Below are 21,924 nucleotides of genomic sequence, written 5' to 3'. Positions count from 1 at the left end.
AAAGGGGGAAAAAAAGAAAAAAGAGGATCTATGTTTATGTTAGAAAAGGGGGGGGGGGGGAGGCAGAATTACATGGCAGACAAAATTACATTTAACTACAGATGGAACTTCGATGTCAGCCTTGCCATTCACTCTGCCAAAAGGATTAACTGCCAAGTGCAGGTGGACAGATCTAGGAGGGATGCTGCTGGTGGGCATTTCCCCACCTCCCCATTACTTCAATAATGTAACTGCTACAGGTTTCTTCTCTTCACTTTTACAAACAACAGTACATTTAATAATTTCCATAACGATCCTTAGCAGGATTTCTTTCTCTCCATGGAATTAATTTGATCCCGAATGCTTTCCAAACCAACAGAACTATCTTTCCCTTTTACTTCATCAGTTTAAAAAACCAAGTTATTGTAAACTGACTAGAATGGAAGACTAAACCACGATTCAAACATTCTGAATATTCACCTGAAAACATGCGCATAATGTAGAACACACAAGAGTCTAGTTTAAGAAAAGAAGAGTCACTGCATTCACATAATGGTGTAAAATTAAGTTACCTGTAGGTAACACATGTATGGTGGTCTGGGAAGGTCCACTTGTTGGTACTCCTGTCTGCTGTACAGGGTTTGGCTGTGAAGGCTGTAAAGGCTGCAAGGGTCGAGCCAAAGGCTGGGTGGATATGCTCAATCCTGTAACAGGTGTCTGCTTCTGCTTCTTGCCATTTGCTTTGAAAAAAAAAAAAAAAAAGAAATTACAGATGATAGCAAAGAGAAGTTAGAACATCACAGAGATTTAAAATCTCTCTTCCCCCCCATTCACAGATTAGCAAGGATTATTTCCTAGAATGACATTGCTTTGATCTTTTTATTATGCAAACTACAAAATTCATTCAATTCCTCTCATTTCCATCATCTCAATCTCCTCTCCCTCCACACCCCATAATGTTTCATTCTATCTTCATGAAGCTTGTGTATTTCAGTATAATGGAAACTGAATTCAGTAGCAGTCTTTAGAAGTTTCTATTAAAAAGAGAGAATAGCCTAAAACCTTAAGAAGGCCTAAACTGCTGTACTCAGCTTGTTTCAAAAAAAGTGATAGAGCTCCCTAAAATAAGACTTGTCTACCTTTTGTATTTGCCGACTTTTTCCTTTGTTCAAGCCCTTTCTGTTGCTGTTTTGAATTTTCATGCTATTTTCTTAATAAAGGAGAATCACTTTATTATTTACAGGAAACTTTTAAAAGAGAATTTAACTTGTTTTCTCACACTGACAACCTCCTCTACATGACGCTGCCTTGTGAGAAGGGACAAACAGCATCTATATCTGTAGTTTACTACAGCAATGTTTTTTCCTGCTCTGGTTTATTTGTGGCAACATAAAAATTTTCAAGTGCAAGTCAGTATGTAATCAAGCCTGCGCACAAGTTGAATAAAGAAGAATTGACAAGCTTCTGCCTGGATATTTCAGCTAGATTATAGTAGAGGGAAGTGAAAGCACCACCAAAAACTAAAATTACAAGATAAGAGAGTAGGTTTTAAGGGCATCATTCAAAACTAGATTTGCCCTAATAATATTGTACATGCAGCAGCCACTAATTTAGTAAAAATCTGCACAATTTAAAAATAAAAAATTCATTAATATGTATTTTACACTTGAGAAAACGTATCAACAATATATTGAAGAACACATTTAGAAACTATCAATTAAGTATTTGATTTCAAAGCACTCGGAACAGGATTAATGGCAGCGTAGCTCAAAATGTCGGGTTTTTTTATAGCAGTTGGAGATTATATTTATGGTCTCATGGAACTGTCTTTAACACCAGCTACTAACAGCTTCAAGTAGGAGTACCCTTCAGAAACCGCTATATGATAAATAAAAGACAATTGAATGCCTAAAAAAAAAGTAATATAAATTGCAAACCATACTTTCTTTCTGTAGACTGAATAGCTGAGCTACTTCATTAAAGCCATCTGATGAGAATATAATCTTATTTTCTTTCTTTTTTCAAAGTCTATAAAAGGAGCAGTAAAGGGATGCTTATTTTGAAAACAGAAGGTGAGGTGTTTTCTGCTCTTTCATCGACTAACAGCTGTTGTGTTCTTTTATTTTCCATGAGAATGAGATATCCCAGTGTTCAGCAAATTACTTGACTCTAAAGAGACTCCTACTGAGATGCTGTTTACTTTGAATACTGTCAAACTCATGCACATTTCAACTGCCATTGGATAATTTAAGTGTTACGAGTGCATTCTTAGTCATAACCTAGGGAAGATGTGCTCATGACTCAACTAGTAAAAACTCTTAACACACTACTGCTGTGAAAATGTAGTTCGAGTAAAAATGACAGGACAAATGTGAGGGCTTTTTGGTTTTGCTTTTGTTTTTAATCTCACACAGAAGCAAGTTCATTTGTCCCTGACAAATCCAGAACCCTGCTGAGATTCCACTTGCTGGAAACTAGGTCAGAATTGCACCAGTCATGGGAAGTGATAAAGGATCACCAACCAGACTTCGCTAAATAAATGGAAACACTTAAGGAAGGCTGATTCAGCTGTGAGAAGAAAAAAATCACCAAGGAAAACAGGAAGTCTGGGTGCATATTACACACAGGACTAAGGTTAAAAGTAATACAGGAACAGTTCCAATCCTAAACGAACACAGCGCTATATTCACTAAAAATGTGGACGTGGAGGAGACAGGGCAATGTGATTTATTAAAACGAGCATAAAATGGAAGTTATCACTATCGGAGGTGTAAGCAAAACTCTACATCTAATACACAAGTTGGAAAAGAGGGGCTAATTTCCACACCAGAAAATGGATCTACACACTGCAGTTACAGCAAGGAAAGAGTTTTAGTCAGCCTACTAATTCAGAACTGGTGTAGTTACAGAACAGCAAACATACCATATGCATGTTCAAGAATCAAAAAGTGATCCAGAGAACTACAGATTCTTTAATTAGATAAACCAACTAATAATATAATGATACCATATGTATTTAACATTTTTTCCTACAAAAAGATAAAGTGGAACATGGCTGGTTTTGAGACAACTGTGTTATATTACAGGTCCACATTAGATGAGCTAAATCTATTTCCTGTTTTAGTATTTGTATGAAATAATTCTATGTAACACACTACACAAGTATTTAATCAAAGCAAGAGGACTGTAGAAGTATTGCAAGATACTCACAGACAAAAAAATATCTAGATTGCTCTAGATGTCAACAATTGTTCTGAACAGAAATTAACGTGGTTTCTCAAATGTTAAACTTTCATTAATAGCTTTTGCACCATCAGAAGGTGTGCACTAAATTTAGTTGCAGTGTATTGAACTGGAAGATGCCACCATTATGGAAGCAGACCAAAACATTAGTCAGCAACAAAGCTAAGACTTGACAACTAGGAAATAAAGGATAATAGACAGCACAATATTAGCCATTTAAGAATTGATAAGAGCTTTTACTACTCATGTGAGAAACCACATGTGGGGCAGTGACGATGATCAGGAAAACCTGCATGTGTTAATTACAGAATGTCTGTCTGTTGCTTGTCTGATAAAGCTGAAGAGAGAGGAAATGCAAATATAGAGAGGAAATGCTGTATTGCCTGTATCAGTGCAATGGCAACACTGTTCTTCCCCCCTGCGCAAACCACTATTTGAATGCAGACTGATGTATGTTTAAAAGGGGTTGGAATTTGGACATGGGTATCTGTGTTAATAGAGTGGGGATCCAAAATGCCAAACTAATAGCTGTTGAGAGTTACTGTGTTTTCTAAGAGTCCAAACCTGGTGGCTCAAGCACACAGTTAAAGATCCTAGTCACTATGACACTAAAAACCAAACCAAAACTAACCAACCCACCCCAAAAATCAACCAACCAAAAAATCCCCCACCCTGAAAACACAGTTAGCCCTTAAAAATAACACACAGGGTTTTGGCTATCTACCATGACTGAAGACTGGGCCTGATGACAGTCTAAACAGGTCCAGTCTTCCATGTCCCAATACAGAAACTCTGATTTCAGTTTAATAACGTCACAAAACACCTAAAAATGCCATAGTTATTAACCTAAAGTTTAAGTCTAATTTACTCCATATGCACATTTTGATATACAGTGTTAAGATATTAATTGTTGATCCTATTGGAAATTTCAGTGGAAAAATGAAAGGATGGAAAGTAGATTACGTGAACAAGTTTAAAAATCTACCACAATGTTAAAATTTCCTCTCAACCAAAATCTCCAGCCATTTCAGCCAACAAGGACATACATCATAGTTGTATACTACCAAAATAGTGTAACTTTGTTTCCTAGTTGTGCCTAGAGAGATTTAACGGGATGCACGCAACAGATACCTCCCCAGGTATTAACATCTATTTAAATACTTTTTATAAGTAACAGAACTAGGTTTACTTAGTATGTGGGTGACAGTGCTTTAAACAAAATAATCAGGATCTGAGTGTTCCCTTGCTCTTCTACTTGAATTATTACTGAACTGATATCCCAGCATACTGTAGCAAACATCATAATGCTGGTGGTACTTCCTATCCTGAGGTTTTGTCCCAGTGAACCTGGAACAAAGTAAAACTTGCTCCCCATTTGCTGTAAACAAAGTGCAGTGGAAAAAATATTTAGCCAAAGGTATATACATGCATGTGATTATGCAAAAGCTGTCAGAAGTGTACTCTTCCTCTTTTCAACCTGAATGCTGTTATCAAAACAGGTGAATTATTTCCTGAAAAAGCTGCTCAAAACCCTAGAGATGTGTTTTCACTGCATAGTGATACTCAAGCTTTTACTGGGGTTTCAGTCCACATATTTCTACTGACTCCTCACCAAGTCTAAACATAAACTAATCTACAAGGCTGCAGACTATAGTGAGAGACAGGCTTCTGCTCTGCAGCGAAGAGACTCAGTAGATAAACCAGCCTGAAAGTACCCCACTAACCTTTCTTCCTAATGAAAGGACAATTTTCTAAAACCTGACAATGAAGGGGAAAGAATCTCATAATACTCCACAAAAGAAAATTGTAAGATACCGGCTCAAGCCCCCAGAAAGAAACTGAGAAAGAATTAAGTTACTGTACTGACTCTACCATGGCGGTAGCATTTCTGCTTAGGAGAAGCATTCTTGTATTTGCACATGCAACCATGGTATTGATCTTTTCGGGTGACCGTGAGGTGAAGACATACTTCTTGCAATCAGAGTTAAAAACACTCTGAGAAAATACTACTTTAAAAAAAGAAAAAAAAAAAAAAAAAAAGGTCTTCTTTTCAAAGATGAAGAGTGCATCCAGATTGCCAAAGGTTGTAAAAGCACAACTATATTTACTCTAATTTTGACACACAGTCCCAAAGCAGAGAACAGATCTGTGTTTGGTATTTGAACTCCTGAACATAAAGCTTTTTAGTTAAACAAAAGATTAGAAACTGTAATAATCTAATGCCTAAATACCACCTGTAGAATTAAGAGGTCTTTAATAAATCAATAAGCAGAAAAATTAAATACATCTATAAAAACTTACCAAAATATAATAAAGAATTCAAATGTCTCAAATTACTCCCCAAGGCTAACAGATTTAAGCACAGATAGCAACGATGCTTAAATTAAGGTAAAGGTAAAAATCTTAGACTGTTTTACAGTAAGTAAATGCCTATCAGAATTCTTTAACAACAGTCCTGTTTAACTGAAAAACTGATGAATACAATACACAAAGCAGAAACAAAAGTCTATTCCTTGCTGTCATTCATAGGAGGAAATAATACTTGTAGCTCAACTACCTCTGCATCTAGCAAAATATTTTTCACCCTACCTTGAGAAGAGCCATCATCCTCTTCATCCAGTGTAAGATCAATGACAGCTCCTGAATCACTTCCTGTGACCTTCCCGTTCTGAAAGACAAAACTCCTTCATTTTGCAAAAGCAAACCCAGGGAATGCAGGTGGAAAAGGAATATGAATTGAACATTTGGAAGGAGAGGTCTCAGAATTTTACAATCAATTACAAAGGAACTGATGAAATGAGCAGGAGGAAGTAATTTCAGACAAATTTCCCACAACTTGAAAAACAGGCAATAACCAAATGACTGTACTGTGATACCAAATATTGAAGTATTCTTAGGTTCGTAAGGAGTATAAAAACCCTGATGACCAGTAGCATGTTGTTATTTTACAGGTAAATAAATAACAATCTGGTGTTACAGAGTATCTTTCAATTATGACTCTTAACATTTTAATCTGGTTGTTATCTGTGCTTTCCTCTATAGCAGTATAACCTTTTGACAGAACAGTCACCAGAACAATATATTATTTATTTTGAGACAGCTCAGCCAATGTGCCTACAAAGAAACTGACTTCACACTAAGAGAAAGCCTCATTGGAACCAGTATGCTTACAAAACATGTCATCAAATGACATCAGAAAACTGATTGTATTCAGCTTTTTAAATTAATTTCGTTACTGTATTTTCATCCATTGACAAAAATTTTAACATTCTATTAATCTATGTATGAAGCCATTTATAACCATCTCTTTAGAGAGAATAAAGGGACCTTTAAAGCTATTGGGAAGGCTAAGTGTTATAAAAAAAAACACTCTCCAGAGGACCATCAAACAAGGTTTATATTCTGGATAACTGTTGTCCCTTGGCTGTTCAGACTGGAGCCCAGGTTTTTAAATATGCTTCCGGGGGGGGGGGGGGAGTATTATGTATTTCTAGTTCCCTAAACTTGCTGCAAATATTAGGGATTTTTTTGTTTGTTTATTTTGTAGAAGAGATGACCATTTATTGTTGGACTGAACTGCTCCCAATTTATGGATTAGAGTAAATCAGATTCCTTAGGACAGACAAAGGTTTTGGAAAGCAACATAATTATCAAAATCTCTGAACAATTAACACAGAAAAAAGCATCAGCGTTACCAGCCCCACACAGCCTGTACAAATCCCAGCATGATAAATACCAGGAAGATTATAGAGATTTTTCTGTGCAGTCAGATGGGGACAGATGTAAAACCCCTAAGCACTGAGATTATTTGCTCTATGACCTTTCATTTGGGTAAAACTAAGCCTGTAAGGAGGTCCTAAAGACAATTCTCACACAGGCAAGGCTTTGAGGAAAGGGGAAAGAGGTACTGTCTGATTACTAAATGCAAACGAAAGCTGTGTCCAAATTATTGGTCACTGAATTTGGAGTGCCTGACATGACTGTTCTCTTCATTATGCATTATTAAAACCCCATTTCTTTTTGCCTTAAGTTCTGACACTGCCACTGATGAAATTCTGTTAACAACCTACAGGATACACAATTTGAGTAAGAAATATCTTAACTTCTCATGTTCACAGGCAATAATGCCTCTATACGGACTCTATCTTTGCTATACATAGTGAAACATCTTTCAGATTTATTAACCATGAAACTCTTCTGTTAAGTAGTTTCTATTTAAAAGAATAGAGCTTCAGTTTTCTTAGTATGATGAGCTGATTTACCCACTTGAAGCTTAAGACAAAAGGCACAGTCAAATAATCATTGATTGCCTGATTAGTATAAAGTCAAGAGGAATTTCATTCCAATTTGATCATCTTCCCAGTCAGTGATGTGTATTTTGAACTGTGGCTCTCTGCCAGGAGAATGCAGATTGAAAAACGGAGGGGGAGGTTTATAAGGACCTACAAATGGAACCATTTGGAATCATTCCTGCCAAGAACAAGTAATAAATGGTTCTTAGAAAATCCTGTGCTCAACCCATCAAGAAAATAAAACCACCCCTTTTTCGTATCATGACTATTTTACTCAGGAATTCTCTCAGAGAAATTTCTGTTGCTACAAGGACTTGTGAAAACTCCAGTTTACAACAGAGGTATGTTTGAGGAAAGGCTAGAAACAACTGCTACTACTTTTGCAAAAAGAAGGGAATGGGATTCTGAGGAGGAGACAGCCATGTCACACACCAGAAGAGCAGATTCAGATGTGCTGCTCTGAGCAAAATTAGAAACCACCTTAAAAGAAAGCTTGCGGCATTGATGAAGGCAAAAGGAAGCCTGACATTGGACTTTCAGTCATGTATGAACAATATTCATATTTATGACAAAAACTGAAATAAGAGAGCAACTCTTTTAGCTCTTAGTATTAGATTTCAGCAAGCATTAGGCAGAAACTGGTAACACAGAAAAGCAAAGTCAAGGCATTCTGCTTTCTCAAAACACAGGAGGTCAAGAACCTGAATCTGTTTCAGCTGACCTCTACAAAAGAGCAAGATGATGCAATCATAACACCTTTTCATCAGCACAGTCACACTAGTGAAATAATTAAAACCATTTAATGAGAATGCAAAACATATGCCAGGTGCTTCAGTTCACAAATTGCCCAGCATGTCTGAACAATGTAAGATTCAGTCACCTTAGAATATCAAATAAGCTGGAACAGAAACAAAATATACACGGTAATACAGAGTGATCTCTATCTATTTAAAGACTGTAGTTACAAAAAGCCTCAAACCAAACAAAACCACAATTCCTACTCACTCCCCCAACACTGTTTCATTTGGCAGAACTAGAGCACCAGTCTGCAAACAGACCAGAAGTGGCACTTAAATCTGATTGTTTACAACAGCATTTAGGCAGTTTCTAATAATCAAACAGAAAAAAGTTTACCTAGAGATTTAAAAGAAATGTAAACTGCCAAACTCTTTTCCATCCTTCTTAACAGCTCACATATCAATGTATATGCCTTTAAACTCCAAGTAAGTAGAAATCCTCCAAAAGACTATCATTCATGCTGCCATTTTGGACCTGTTTCATCCATAGCTGATGAGCTAACTTTCTACAACCTGGAAGGAGCAACATCATGAACTGAACTATTCTGGTAACCACAACTATATCTAAGTTGCCTTATTTTAAATATTTCTTTGCTGTCACACATCAGCCAGGAGCGTAACAATCTTGGCACAAAACAACACAACAAAAGAATTAAAATAAAAATTAAACCTAACAAATCCTACTCTGAAATGTCACAGTTTTAAAGATAAACATGAAAAAAACTTAGGAAGAAAGCAAGAAAAAACACAACTTCATCTTTTTCTGACAGTTTTAATATAGACAGATCTTTATCCTTCATCTGGTCGGTGAACTTCCATTTGCAATTAAGGTATTTTACATAAAAACAATGTCCCATAACTGAGTATTTAATACTGAATTATAATGTAGATCCAGCCAAAGAAGATGCATGTGATTGGGAGTTGAAAGGTAAAACATTAGGCGATGGGGGGGAAGAGGACTCTAAGGTATGATTAAGAGCAGAAACAAAGGTGAAAAAAGGCAGCAGTGGAAAAGAGAATTACAAGCCAAGCACCAGCTCAGCATGCACCACCACAAACATGGATGTACAGTGCAGTGCAAGTGTACTATAATTCTGCTCTGCTGTTCTCAGTGTTGTGTGTTTTTCCCAAAACAGTCAGCCAAGGAGAAGGCACTTCACACTTACACTCTTGATCTGTTTTGAGAAGTGTGTTCTTTAAAGAAAATCTTGTCAAATAGCAGGCCCTCTGCTCCAGCTTCTTCAGTCTGCAAAGTCATGTCTGCATTTACCAATAGCTAACACTATGGGCTGTGTTTGCATGCCAAATGCCCCAGGCAAGCGTGAAGGAAAAGAATTTTAATGCCAAGCGCATAACTTGTGAATGCGGCAACTGACAGACCCTAGAAGAGGGGCAAAACCAAAACAGTAAATCCTCATCCCCTTCAAATATCTGAATGAAACCTGCTAAGTCCTGAAACAGAGCCTAAGTCACAACCTCTTCTACGCACCACGTAATCAGTTAAACGTAAACTGCTTTATAGTGCATATGGAAGATAAAATACTCAAAAGTATGTATAAAATGAACGTAATTATTCAATTTTTTGCATTTCTCTCAAATTCATATTGGAAATTGGTATTTCTAAGTCTTCTACTAGCTACAGAACGTTTGCTGAAAAGAGATCTATAGTACTGATTCTTCTAACAGTTTAAAATCTTTTTTTTCTTTTTTATCATGAAAACTACTAGAAACAGACTTTGCTTTCACTTCTTACGTATTCATATGACAGTGATTACACTTCAAGATTTGCAACTAAAGGTTGGTAAAAATGACCTATACTCAGAATTTCATGCATTTTCCACTGTATATACTATAACAATATAACATCTGCTTTCTTCCAATCCCATCCACTAAAGTCTTCTTAACAAATAAAGTACTGACAAATAGATGCACTGACAAATAAGATACACTCAAGGGAAGAAGTGCTAGGAAAAGGCAGCAAGAGTACACTTTTCCTTGAGGAGGAAAAAGAATTATACAGTGACTTTCTAGAACCAATGCCATATGGATATTATAGAAATTTTAAAAACAAACAAAATAATGTTCTTAAAAGTAATAAAAATCCTGGAACTTGTTAAAAATGCACAAATACAGTGAACAGGGTAACCCAAATTTGGACTCACATTTAAGATATGCTATAAAACCAATCTAAATGCTTTGTAATTAAGAACTTACTTTCTTTTGGAAGACTCTCATTACACCCCAGATGTCACTGACTGCAGTATCTAGTAATTAATCTTTGCAATAGTCAATAGTAACTTAATTGGGAGAAATCAGAAAGGAATCAGCCTCGCAGTAAAATGAAGGATTGAAGAGCTCTGGTGTTGAAATAATTCAGAAGCAGTTTCCTCATCTGCCTCTGGAGAAGCAGGGGCATTGAGACAGGCTATTATCTTTCTATGTTCTTCCACAAGCTGAGACCATTTCAGAGAGTTGTGAAATGCACTGCAGTGGAAGAACATCACCTTAACTTTGCTATCCAGCAACTTTTTCAGACCAGCACTGATGCAAGTTAGGTTGATTCATCATTTGTAATTTTGAAGAGAGAGCGCATAAGAAAAAAGGGGTGGGAGTGGAGGGAGAAAAGCTATTCCAATTCCACGAGGACAACAAAGACAATGAAGGAGACTGAATTTATAGTCCAAAGCACATATGGCAGACATGAAGTTGAGAAAAGGCAGTATCTCCCAGTGTAACTGTAATTGTGAAATTTAACACAAAGTAGTAGTTACAACCTCACAGTATACATACGCCAATGGCAAACTAGTGAAGAAGACTGGAAAGCAATTTCTAGAACTCAAAAGTGAGCAACCAGTGTTACCCATCACACCATTTTGTATAACAGCATGCGTACAAATGCCAGCATGCCATAAGTATTGTACCACATGAAAAAATAAAAGGTGGATGTTGCTATTCTGAAGGAAGTTGTGATTCACATATATGTGACAAGAGGGAGAAAAAGAAAGGTTTGGTATTATATAACGCCACAGTACAGTTCATCACACAGACATAACAATGCTATTCATTGTAATGCCACCTGCTTTTCATAAAGGAACAATTCAGTATGTGAAAGTGGAAAATTAAGGAAAAAAAGCAACAACAACAAAATACAGTACAAAATAAAGTCCTGGGTAGTAAAGATCTAAACTCCAAAGATCACATGTGGCACACTGACACAGTGCAGACAACTTTATTATTCACAGTTTCTACAGTAACAAAACAGAAAAAACTCTGGGGGACTGTAAAACAAGACAATCCATGAGCACCACCTCACCACAATCATACGTGACACACCAAGGCGTTATATAATAGCAAAATCCATCTTCAATTACGGGGAGTGATGTTAAAAATATTTTCGGGGAACAGTGAGGAGGGTGGTGATGCAGTGTTTGTATGCATAATTATAAGGCCTATATTGTGTTTTTAGACATCTGTATGCAAACTACAGATTCCAAGCATAGTGTAAACAGCTGTGGAAATTATTTAATACATTTTTAAGCATATTTCAGTCACTAACTGCTTCAGTATCTGACTCATCACTCCTTAAACACCTATTTTTCCCCAATGCAGTAGCTCCCGCAAAACTGGAGTAATTATTCCAGCCTTGCAAAGCTGTTACGAAATTTTATTTGACCATGTACCAAATGTATTTGTCATCCCTTACCAAGATAAAAATGGAAATGATAATGCTGTAAAGTTATCAGCTTACCAAGATAACACTTTGCACAAACAAAATTTCACAGGGCTGCAATACATGTTTTCATAGTGTATGGCTGCATACTTATACAATACTCAAATACTATTCACTAACATTTTACATATTGCACTTATGAGACTGCTGTGTTGCCCTTACCCTTAACTGATACTGTGCAACACCTTCTACAGAACAAGCACAATGCAAGCATGGAAAAAATGAATAATCAGTCTTAATATAACCCCTAAGTATTAGATACCCTCTCATTTCTTCGGTGCTAAGAGTAGACATTGGCTCTGATACCCCTATTCTTCACTATTAGTGTGGTCAGGCACTGGAACAGGTTACCCAGAGAAGCTGTTACTGCCCCATCCCTGGGAGTGTTCCAAGGCCAGGTTGGACACAGGGGCTTGGAGCAACCTGGTCTAGTGGAAGGTGTCCATGCCCATGGCAGGGTGGTAGAACTAGACAATCTCTAAGGCCCCTTCCAACTCAAACCATTCTATGATTCTGTGATGTTAGTTAGAATCATAAACCAAGAAGGCTGAGAGACTGGCTGCCAGAAATGCTGTTTTCAGGCACCAGCAATCATAATTCCAACTAAAAGCTATAAAGGAACACTTAACACAATGGTTAAAATATTTCACTACTTCTGTGATTTTGTTTTTCTTTAATCAAACAGTTAAAAGGGTATATAGCAAACACATACATACATACATGCATGCATGCATGCGCACACACACATCTCTTTACTGGTTCTTATGCTTTTAAAGGTGAAACATCTACCTTGTTTTTCCAAAGCCTCACTGATAGTTTCCCAACAGTACTATGTAGGATGGTCATCTTGGATGATCAGCAAATATATTTATAGTACTCTTCAGATTAGTTTAATGCAGCTGTTAAAAGCTATAATCCATTTCTGCTTTAATGTCATAATCAGCTAGATTGTCTCCATTTTTTGGCCCCAAATGACAAACTGGAGCCTACAAAACACAAGTATATTTCCTTACTGAAAGCTGCTCTCAGTAACTGCAGGTGGTCTAGGTAGCACAGATACAGTCTCAGGGAAAGACTAATCACTTCAAAAGTCAGACAAGAATGGGTTCACTTGAATTTTGCTCCTTACAACAGCCAACCAATTCAGCTATGTCAAGACCTGTTGGGAATTTTTCAGACGATTCTTTAAAGCCATTTTTTAAACTGTCCTCCTACTAATATCTTTATAATTTAGGTCTCTGATTAGTCTCGGGTAAAGGTTCCACCTCACAGATGAAAGCTAGTTGCATTTTAAACAGCATAAACATAACCCCAGAGACAAAAATCAAGTAGCCCATTTTACATATATAATTATGCATGTTTATTTTCAGTGACAAAACCATGAAATGCAAGGAAACATATTAATCAGTAATGCTTCAACAATATAGAATTAATAGCTGCTTATAAATTGTAAGCTGACATACCCACTTGGTTCACATTTTTTCCCAACTGACATTCACAAAGTTTGTTACACATTGCAAAGTAAAGGGATTGGAGTTATAAATGTACTTTATTAACTTTTACCAGATGAATTTCCAGTAGTCAGTAGAAAAGCTTAAATTCAACTGTAGTTCAACCAAACAAATCAAAGTATCTCAGAAACAATGGGAAATGGACAGGACACTGATTTTCTGTTTTTGGTGGTTTTGGTTTTTTTTTATACTAATGTAAGCTGAAAAGGTGAAATGCACAGATGGTATTTAGGCTGAAAAAAGATTTGCTCTGTAAGAGGATAAGGTGCACCTGGAGTAGGGAAGAGGGAAGAAATGACTGTTCACCTGACCTGTTATTTTAATAAATATAATGTACTCATTCTTGAATAGACTGACTTTATGCCAGTCATTTTGAACACATCCAACCACATTCAAATTTGTTCAGTTATTTTATGTCACAACATACTAAAAGCTGCTTTCATAGATTCTCTCAGTATACCATAGCTATATTTATATATTATATATAATATATATAAATCCTGTATCTATAACTGGGATTCATAATAAAATACTTTGAAACCATTCTAGAGATTTGTTATAGAATTAAAAATGCCTTTGCCTCTGTAACAATAATATTTACCCCAATACATTAAAAATGCTTGTCATGTCTTCAGAAATGTAATTCTAGGATCCAAGGCAGTGGAATGGCCATTGGTAAAATGACTAGGACTGAGTAATGACCCTTAAATTTCTGTGTACGCAAGAAAAAATTTCAGTTGAGAGACTAACACAAACATAGTAAGATGCCCCCTCCCTCATCCCTGTGGCCATTCCTTTTGAAGCAAGAAAGAGAGGAAGGCTGAAAAATGAGCAGCAGTCATACAGCAAAATCATACATCCAAGCTGCTTACTGAAAGCTTTGACTATACTGACCTAACAGTATGCAGCTATTGAGAAGCTGTATAGTTCAGGATAACCCAAGAGATGTACCAGACTAAAACCACAACAAAACCAAGAACGTGTTCAATTTCAAAGCATCCTTCCAATACCTTCAGGTGCTTGACACTGTGCACAATAGAGCTCTTCAGGGGGCACAGAGAAGGTGCATATAGCAATCACAGTATCTTACAGTGGGGATGAAATTATTTAAGTAGCAATAAAACAATAAAAATTTAACATACTGTAAGATGTAATGAAAGATACTGTGCCAACTTCATAAAAATAAAAAGTAATTAGGGTACTCCGTGAAGTAACAGCAGAGATTTCAAACTTATCAGGAAAAAGCACAGAAAATACAAGTTCTAGATTCACAGCACCTGGACCAAAGCTTTGCTATGAAAATGAGATGCAAACCCAAACATATGGATGTATTCTATAAGCTTTCAGTCATTCCCTACTGTTTTCACAGTCATCTCCATCAATGGAATTTCATCAATGACATGGCAGCCATTATTTAAAAACTTAGTTTAGTTGATTTAGTTAAGGCTAAGTGCTTCCCCCCCTCCCCCCTCCCCAACTGAAATGAAATGCTCTTATTTTAGGAAAAGATCTAATTATAAAATTCAAGAGTGACAGATGATAAATTTATTAAGTTTACAGCCAAAGTCTAAATTTAAGTTTTGACAAACAAACTGTTCTTAACCTGGTTTTTAAAACCCAGGAAACTCAGTTATCCTGCTGTTTGAGGTTCACTGCTGATACTGCACTGAGGACTTGAAATGTTATCTCACAGTTTTTAAAAAAAAAAAAGGAGAAGACACCCGTATTACTGTACACACAGCCTAAGTTGCAAAAGGAGGAAAACACCATCCTATTTGCCTACTTCAGCTTTTCTAGAAAGCAAAACCACGTAGGAAATATTAATTTAGCATTTTGGGTAAGAAGGGGAACAGGAGAAAGAATTTTCAGTTCTGGAAGGTTAGAACTATGTTCTATTAGAATTAATTCAAATATTAACAGAAAGTTCAGTGAATACTGACCCCAGCTCTTGTGAAGCAGTAATACTTTCAGCCCAAACCATGAATGCTCTCCCATACAAAAATAAAAAGCTAGTAATACTGCAGCCAGTAGCTTTGAAGTATCAGGTTCAAACTGAAGGTACTGAGAGGACATTGCATAGTTGGTGCCAAGAGAATTACAATTTAAAAGTAAGAAGCCAGAAATAGCCAATTATGAGCTAACAGAGTGAAGTAACATTAGAAGCCAAATGATAACTGAAAAGAATCAGAGACCTGGCTGGCCACAAGAGTCCCTTTTTCAGTTTATACTACCAACTAGATTTGTGTGAAGATACGAAACAACATGCTGTTACAGTAAGATACCTACATGCAGTTAGGACCAGAGCAGGGCATGTGGTCAGTATGACCACAGTACGCAGCAAGAGGGAACAAAAACCAATCATCTCCTTACAACACACTTTTCTTGTTTTTGTGGATAAATGTTCACCACAGTAGGTTGGAACAGGCAACTACCTAAGTCAAAGACAGGATTTTTTTTCTTTATTTAAATAATACATACCTATCATGGTGAAAGTTTAGAGCAGAGCTCTTCAAACAATAAACTAGATTTGCCAATCTGGCTGAATTACAAATTCTATGAATCCCTAAGATTTGAAAATCTGTGTTGCTCTAGTAAGAATAAGAATAGAATAAGTTGCTGCACAGTTCTCCTATAGTTTGAGAATGGTTTGCTCTTTTTCTTCTTTCTAGCCATTAGAAATGATAACTTTATTATTTCAATTTGATTTACTCCAGACTTGACAAAATTATAATCCTGGATCCATGATTTCCTTCCTCTACTCATTGATGTTGTAAGTTTATGCTGCAACTAAAGAAGTGTAGGATTCTGTAGAGTTAATTTTTATATTAACAATTATATCTAATCAACTAGCTCAATCATTATAACACCACCAAATGTGACTGTGAACACAATACGTAAGATGAATAGATGGCACTTTCAAAACCTTTTAATCTTTAACGTGATCCATCAGAAAATGGAACACTCAGAACTGGTCTTACACTTTGGAAAACTGATGCATTAAGTACGAATAACCTACCCAAGGCCACAAAGGTAAACATCATCAGCCAAGACAAAAACTCCAAAGGTCAAGCATCAAGTCCTCTGTTCAGGCTATAACAAAGTGATAAATCTCATTCAATATTTGAAAGCCTTTCCCAGCAAGGAAGTTCTCCACAGAATTAAGAGTTCATCACGATCAATTTGTTATTTCAGTTGGGATTTTTCTCTGCTTTGTCCACAGCTGAGTAACATAGACACTTCCAGTGAAGTCCTCAGTGTTACACAGCACGTGTGTGGGTGCGTATGTGTACACACACATATATAGAATTTCAAAAGGATGAAGCCATTCTTATTTCTTTTAGTTAACATAATGGAAAACCATTTTAAATATTATACTGTTTCTTATTCCAAAGTGGACCTACTGTAATTTGTGATTTGATGACCAGTTTTCCATTTCAAAGATCTCTTGATTTGTCAGTATCTTTGACAAAAATAATGGCATAGAATCACAGAGTAGTTCAGGTTGGAAGGGACCTTCAAAGGTCATCTAGTCCAATCCCTCTGCAATGATATGGACACACAGAATAGTAGAGACAAACCATGAATTAGATTCTCTCATTAAGAGTGAATTATGACTAGCCTAGTTTTTAATTTCTGTTTTTCATTAAAAAGCCTTTGAACTACAATTTCATTTCTCTGACAGAATTCATATCCACTATACTAGAGAATTTCTAACCTGTAAAATTCACCTATGGAAAATGTACTGATAGCATCAGCTTATTATAGGGAACTAATCTAAAGAAGTTAAAACAAAGTAACAATATTTGGGTAGGGTTCAGTGGGGAAGAATAGGATGTCCTTTTGTTAATTATGTACTATATTGACAAAGACCATACTGCAAAGACAAAGTGAAATGTAATGGAAGGGGGGAGAGGAAATGCAAAAAAACTCTCACAAGATAAGCATATACAGAGACAACACTCCAACTCTAATTACTTGCCATTTAAGCAACAAGCCTGTTCTCAGCTCTTTTGAGAACATTTTCGCCAGTTCATGCACAACTCAAGTGATCCCAATTTTAATACAATTTGTATCAAGTACTGCCTTTGGAGGACAGAATGACTGCAATCTTAGCCAGAAATAGTAAACAGGAGAAGGAAAGACCTGCAATACAAATCGGTAGCTCACAGAGAAAATCAATTCAGAAGAACTTAAAAAAAACCCAAAAAACCCACCACCACCAAAAGAAAAAAAAAACCAAACCCAGCACAATCCTCTGGTAGGTCCAATAACAACTCGAACAGAGAGGGTGACAGTGGTCAAGCAATTCCAGGTGGTTTCATGCATATGTATACATTTGTAGTGTATCTCTGTCTATTTCATTCAGCTTCTACTTTCTCCATGCTCTTCAGTAATCAAGTATTTGATTTGTAAGATGCTACGTCGGTGCCAGCAGGCACCAAATGGTATAATAAATACACTCTTCGCAAAATATAAAAACCATGCACTCAGTGAAGAAAGCATAGCTCTTCAGCTAAGTGGAAATCAGTATCTCCCTTTCATTTTCTTTTTCTTTTTAAATAGCTCTGCCTAGCCACTTAAAGAGTCCCAGCTGCCACAAAGTCATACAAACTCCAAGCCCTGCTCTGTTTAAGTTTCCGTTCCATAGCTCACTTCAGGAGTGCGAACAGGATACTTCTTGCTAAACTAGACTGTAAGAAATTTCCTTAGTAGATCAAGTGAAAAAACATATCCAGTAATTTTTCCATTTTAGCTATTCACTTGAAATCAGTTCCATTACAAAAGCATCAAGTCATTGGTTTTTGTTTTATCACACGCTTTTTAAAGGCAGGTTTGTTACAACAGCCTTGAAGGGGACTGGCAGTTAGGTTCACACTGGCTGTGTTCTTGGAGAGAAACACTTTGGAAGAACTGTGGTTCAACAGGATGGGGCTTTTTGAATTCAGAGCTGGGTGGACCTCAGGGACTAAAGTCACAGAGGTGGTGCCAGATCGCAGCACAGATTTCTTAGGGAATAGAATTTTGCTCTGTTCTAGAACAACATGGTTTATAGAAGAGGTGGAGGCACCAGACAGTGATTCTTTTATCACTTCATTTGGGATCTTGCTACACAGGTAATTGGGACCATTATTCTCCATTACATCTGACCAAGCCCTGTTGCGAACTTCTGCAGCTCCCCAGTAGTGTCTAATAGCAGACTCAGAGCGATGGCCTGTCACTGCCATTATTTCTCTAGGCCCCAGTCCTGCTTCACGCAGTAGCTGGATGGTGGTAGTTCGGAGAGAATGGTTGGTGTATCGTTGAGAAAGCCTGGCTGCCACACTTATCCTGGGCATCATGGTACCTAAGTAGTTCACACCCATTGGTTCTCTTTTGTACCAGACAGGCTGTTCTTGCATTTGCTCTGATGTTAACTTTAAAGGATGCAGGTAAAAGGCAGGGGGCTCTGGAGGCAACTTAGACAAATAAAGCTCCAATGAAAAAACAGGACAGTTTGGGTCCCCTGGCACATCATACATTTTACCCATTTTATGAGGATCATCTCCATTTTTTCCTTTGCCAGGATACCTAAGCATAGCATATCGACGCCCGTTCTTGTCCTTCTCAATAACAAAAGCATCTGGAACCAGATCTCTTAAAATTTCCCTCCCTCGTTTGGCAAAATGCAACTGCAAATCAAACCACACCTTGTTGACGAGTGCCAGTGGACTGTGCAATCCCAGCACACCAGATTGCTTAATCTTACGCAAGTCCTCAGCAGCTATAGGAGGATGGTGGTGAGTCTCATCCTTTCCCTGCATGCGCAGCATCTTCAGCACACTCAGAAATACCATGTTTGCACTAGCAAACTCTTTGTCCTTCATTAAGCAAATCTGACGATTATAAGGTGACATTTTGAGATGCCGGTTTAAACCAGCACGCATTGACTTGTAGCTTGCCACACTGTAGATATTTCCATCATGATTCCTTATTGTGTAATAAAACTCTCTTAAGATATCATTGAGTTCACTCACTGGGACCAATTCAAAGCTAGGATCCTTGCCTTTTTTGGCCAGCCATTGTTTTAATAGGTTAGCTGCCCAGCCAGTCTGCTTGTGGGTGTTTTTGATGCTCTTAGCATCCTCTTCCTCTTCCTCCAAGCCAAAGAGGACATCCTCGGGGAAGTTAAAATTCGTCTGTGCTGCTTCTACTCCTTCTTTATTTTCTGATGAAGTCTCCTCCTGTTTCAACTGCTTTTTGAAACAATTGATCAAAGTTGTACCATCAAATATGCCACAGGTATACGGCACACAGCGAACTACTTTTTGATCTGAGAGCCGTGAAGTGCGGAGTAATACATAATATTTTGCATTTTACATAACAAAAAGCAGGTGGCACTAACTGGATTTTTCAAACGATATGGCATATCAATTCCATACCTCACTAGCCAATTAAAATGCATCAGGCCCTTCTTTATTAACCATGGCATTACATATGCTTTATCTGATTTGACTGAAAGGAAGCCTAGAAACATATGCTATAACAGAAGACTGAAAGCCGGAAAGCATCATGTGTCTTATTTCTCTCCTCCTTGCTCACTTTCCATTGCTAAATACCACTATCACACACAATCTGTTTTTCCAAAATCTTTTCCGGGTTTCAGACTCTACCAACGAAGAAGATTTCCAAAATATGTAGGTTATACTGAAAATTAAGTCTTAAAACCATACATCTGTCGTCCATTCTGGTATTGAATTTCCTACATCTCAAGTACCGACAAATGTTTTAATAGCTATAATCCACAGGTATCTTTGAAAAAATGAAGTTCCAAACAACCATTCATTATGAAATGCCTTAATAAAAACATAGAGCGAGGCACAGTTTATACTCTGTAATACTGTTTGTCTTTGCCAGACTATTTCTGCAAGAGGAGAAGAACAGTCTTGTCCAGTATATTTTCTTCTTGCTTTGAAATACAATTCAGATTTACCTCTACCTTGAAACACTATTAAATGTGGAAATTTTCGCTAGACAAAATGACTTCCAGTTACCAACAATGTAAGTATGAGGTACTTTGCAAAGTATCTGTACACGGGAAAAAAATTAATTATGAATAATTTTAAATAGCTTAACTTCAACCTTCAAATTTTAAAGCAAGCTCAACAAATTTTAGATGAGGAATCCAGACGTACTGCAAGTTATCCTTTGTCATGAAATAGTTACTCCTGAAGAAAGTTTCCCTGGATTTTTTTTTATATATGGCAATGAAATACTAGAACTCCAATTCTTATTAACTTCTGGATTAGGATAGAAATGAGACCGCTAAAGCAATTTAGAAAATATTTGTAGCTTTAAGTTCAACCTATTCAGACAAAAACTGGGCAGGGTTTTCTTTTGTATGGTTGCTTTGTTTTATCAGACAATTTTTATTGTGCTCCTGAATTACTAACTCACCTATTTACACAAACCCCATCAAAAAACTTCTGAGAAGATTATCAGAAGCACACGCTCCAAGTAATACTCTGGGTCAGAAGAAGAATACAAATGGACAGAAACTAGAAAGGATGGCACAAAAAAAGAAACTAAAATTGTCTCCTTAGGAACAATAAAGATAAAGAACTTTTCTCCTGTGGATTGTAACTTTAGAATTTTATATAGAAACAATCAACAACCTACCTGTGGTGTTCCCTCAGCAGTTCGCTTGTTTGCCGAAGTATCTGTTGGTGGCCTGCTTGTCTGGTTTTCTGAGGGGTCAAGAAATTGTTCATTTGCAGTATCTAATCAGTACTAAATACTGCTATCCACTAGACAAATTTGGAGGCAATATTCAAAATCATTTGATACTAAACCCAGTATATGGCTCATTTTACAGCTCCAATTTTCAATTGTAAGTATTCAAGCTTGATTACTGCCATTTTTCAGATGGAACAGAAGATATAGAAAAGCAAAATGGCACTTTCCAGCCTAAAAGCAGTGTCTGTTCCCTTTCTCGAAAGTCTGACAATGTATCCAAAATATTTTGTGAACAATTCCCTTGCCTATTGAGGACAAAGCATAACTGCAAGCTCTCCTCCCTCTGTACGCAAACTGACAAGGTACTAAACTGAAAAATACTACAATTATTCAACATTTTTTGTACAAAAAAATCTGACTGAACAGCGGATGGTTAAACAGACAGCAAAATATGTAACTGAGACAATTTGTGCAGGGAGACTGAGCACCTTCATTAGCTCAGTCAAACGTACATCTAAACTAACAATTTAAACAGAAGTTGCTTGTATATTTTATATAAACATTTAAATCCAAATTCTCTGTTCTCATTCCTTTTCATTTTAACCAGAGCTTATCAGCAATAGTGCTAGCCCAAACCAGTGTTTCAATTCTGGTGAGAA

General features: G+C 36.8%; 1 protein-coding gene across 1 annotated transcript in view; it reads right to left on the bottom strand.

Annotated features, from left to right (window-relative positions):
- LOC104402706 (activating transcription factor 7-interacting protein 1-like) overlaps positions 1 to 21,924 on the bottom strand; it is a 49,134-nt gene that overhangs the window by 6,060 nt on the left and 21,150 nt on the right. The window contains 3 exon segments of the mRNA XM_010010654.1: positions 552 to 719; positions 5,812 to 5,890; positions 21,209 to 21,276. Coding sequence (XP_010008956.1) covers positions 552 to 719; positions 5,812 to 5,890; positions 21,209 to 21,276 — 315 coding nt within the window.

The sequence above is a fragment of the Nestor notabilis genome, unplaced genomic scaffold (genome assembly GCF_000696875.1).
Source record: "Nestor notabilis isolate BGI_N333 unplaced genomic scaffold, ASM69687v1 scaffold3353, whole genome shotgun sequence".
NCBI classification, from domain to species: Eukaryota; Metazoa; Chordata; class Aves; order Psittaciformes; family Psittacidae; genus Nestor; species Nestor notabilis.
This window is presented reverse-complemented; position numbering and strand designations above follow the sequence as displayed.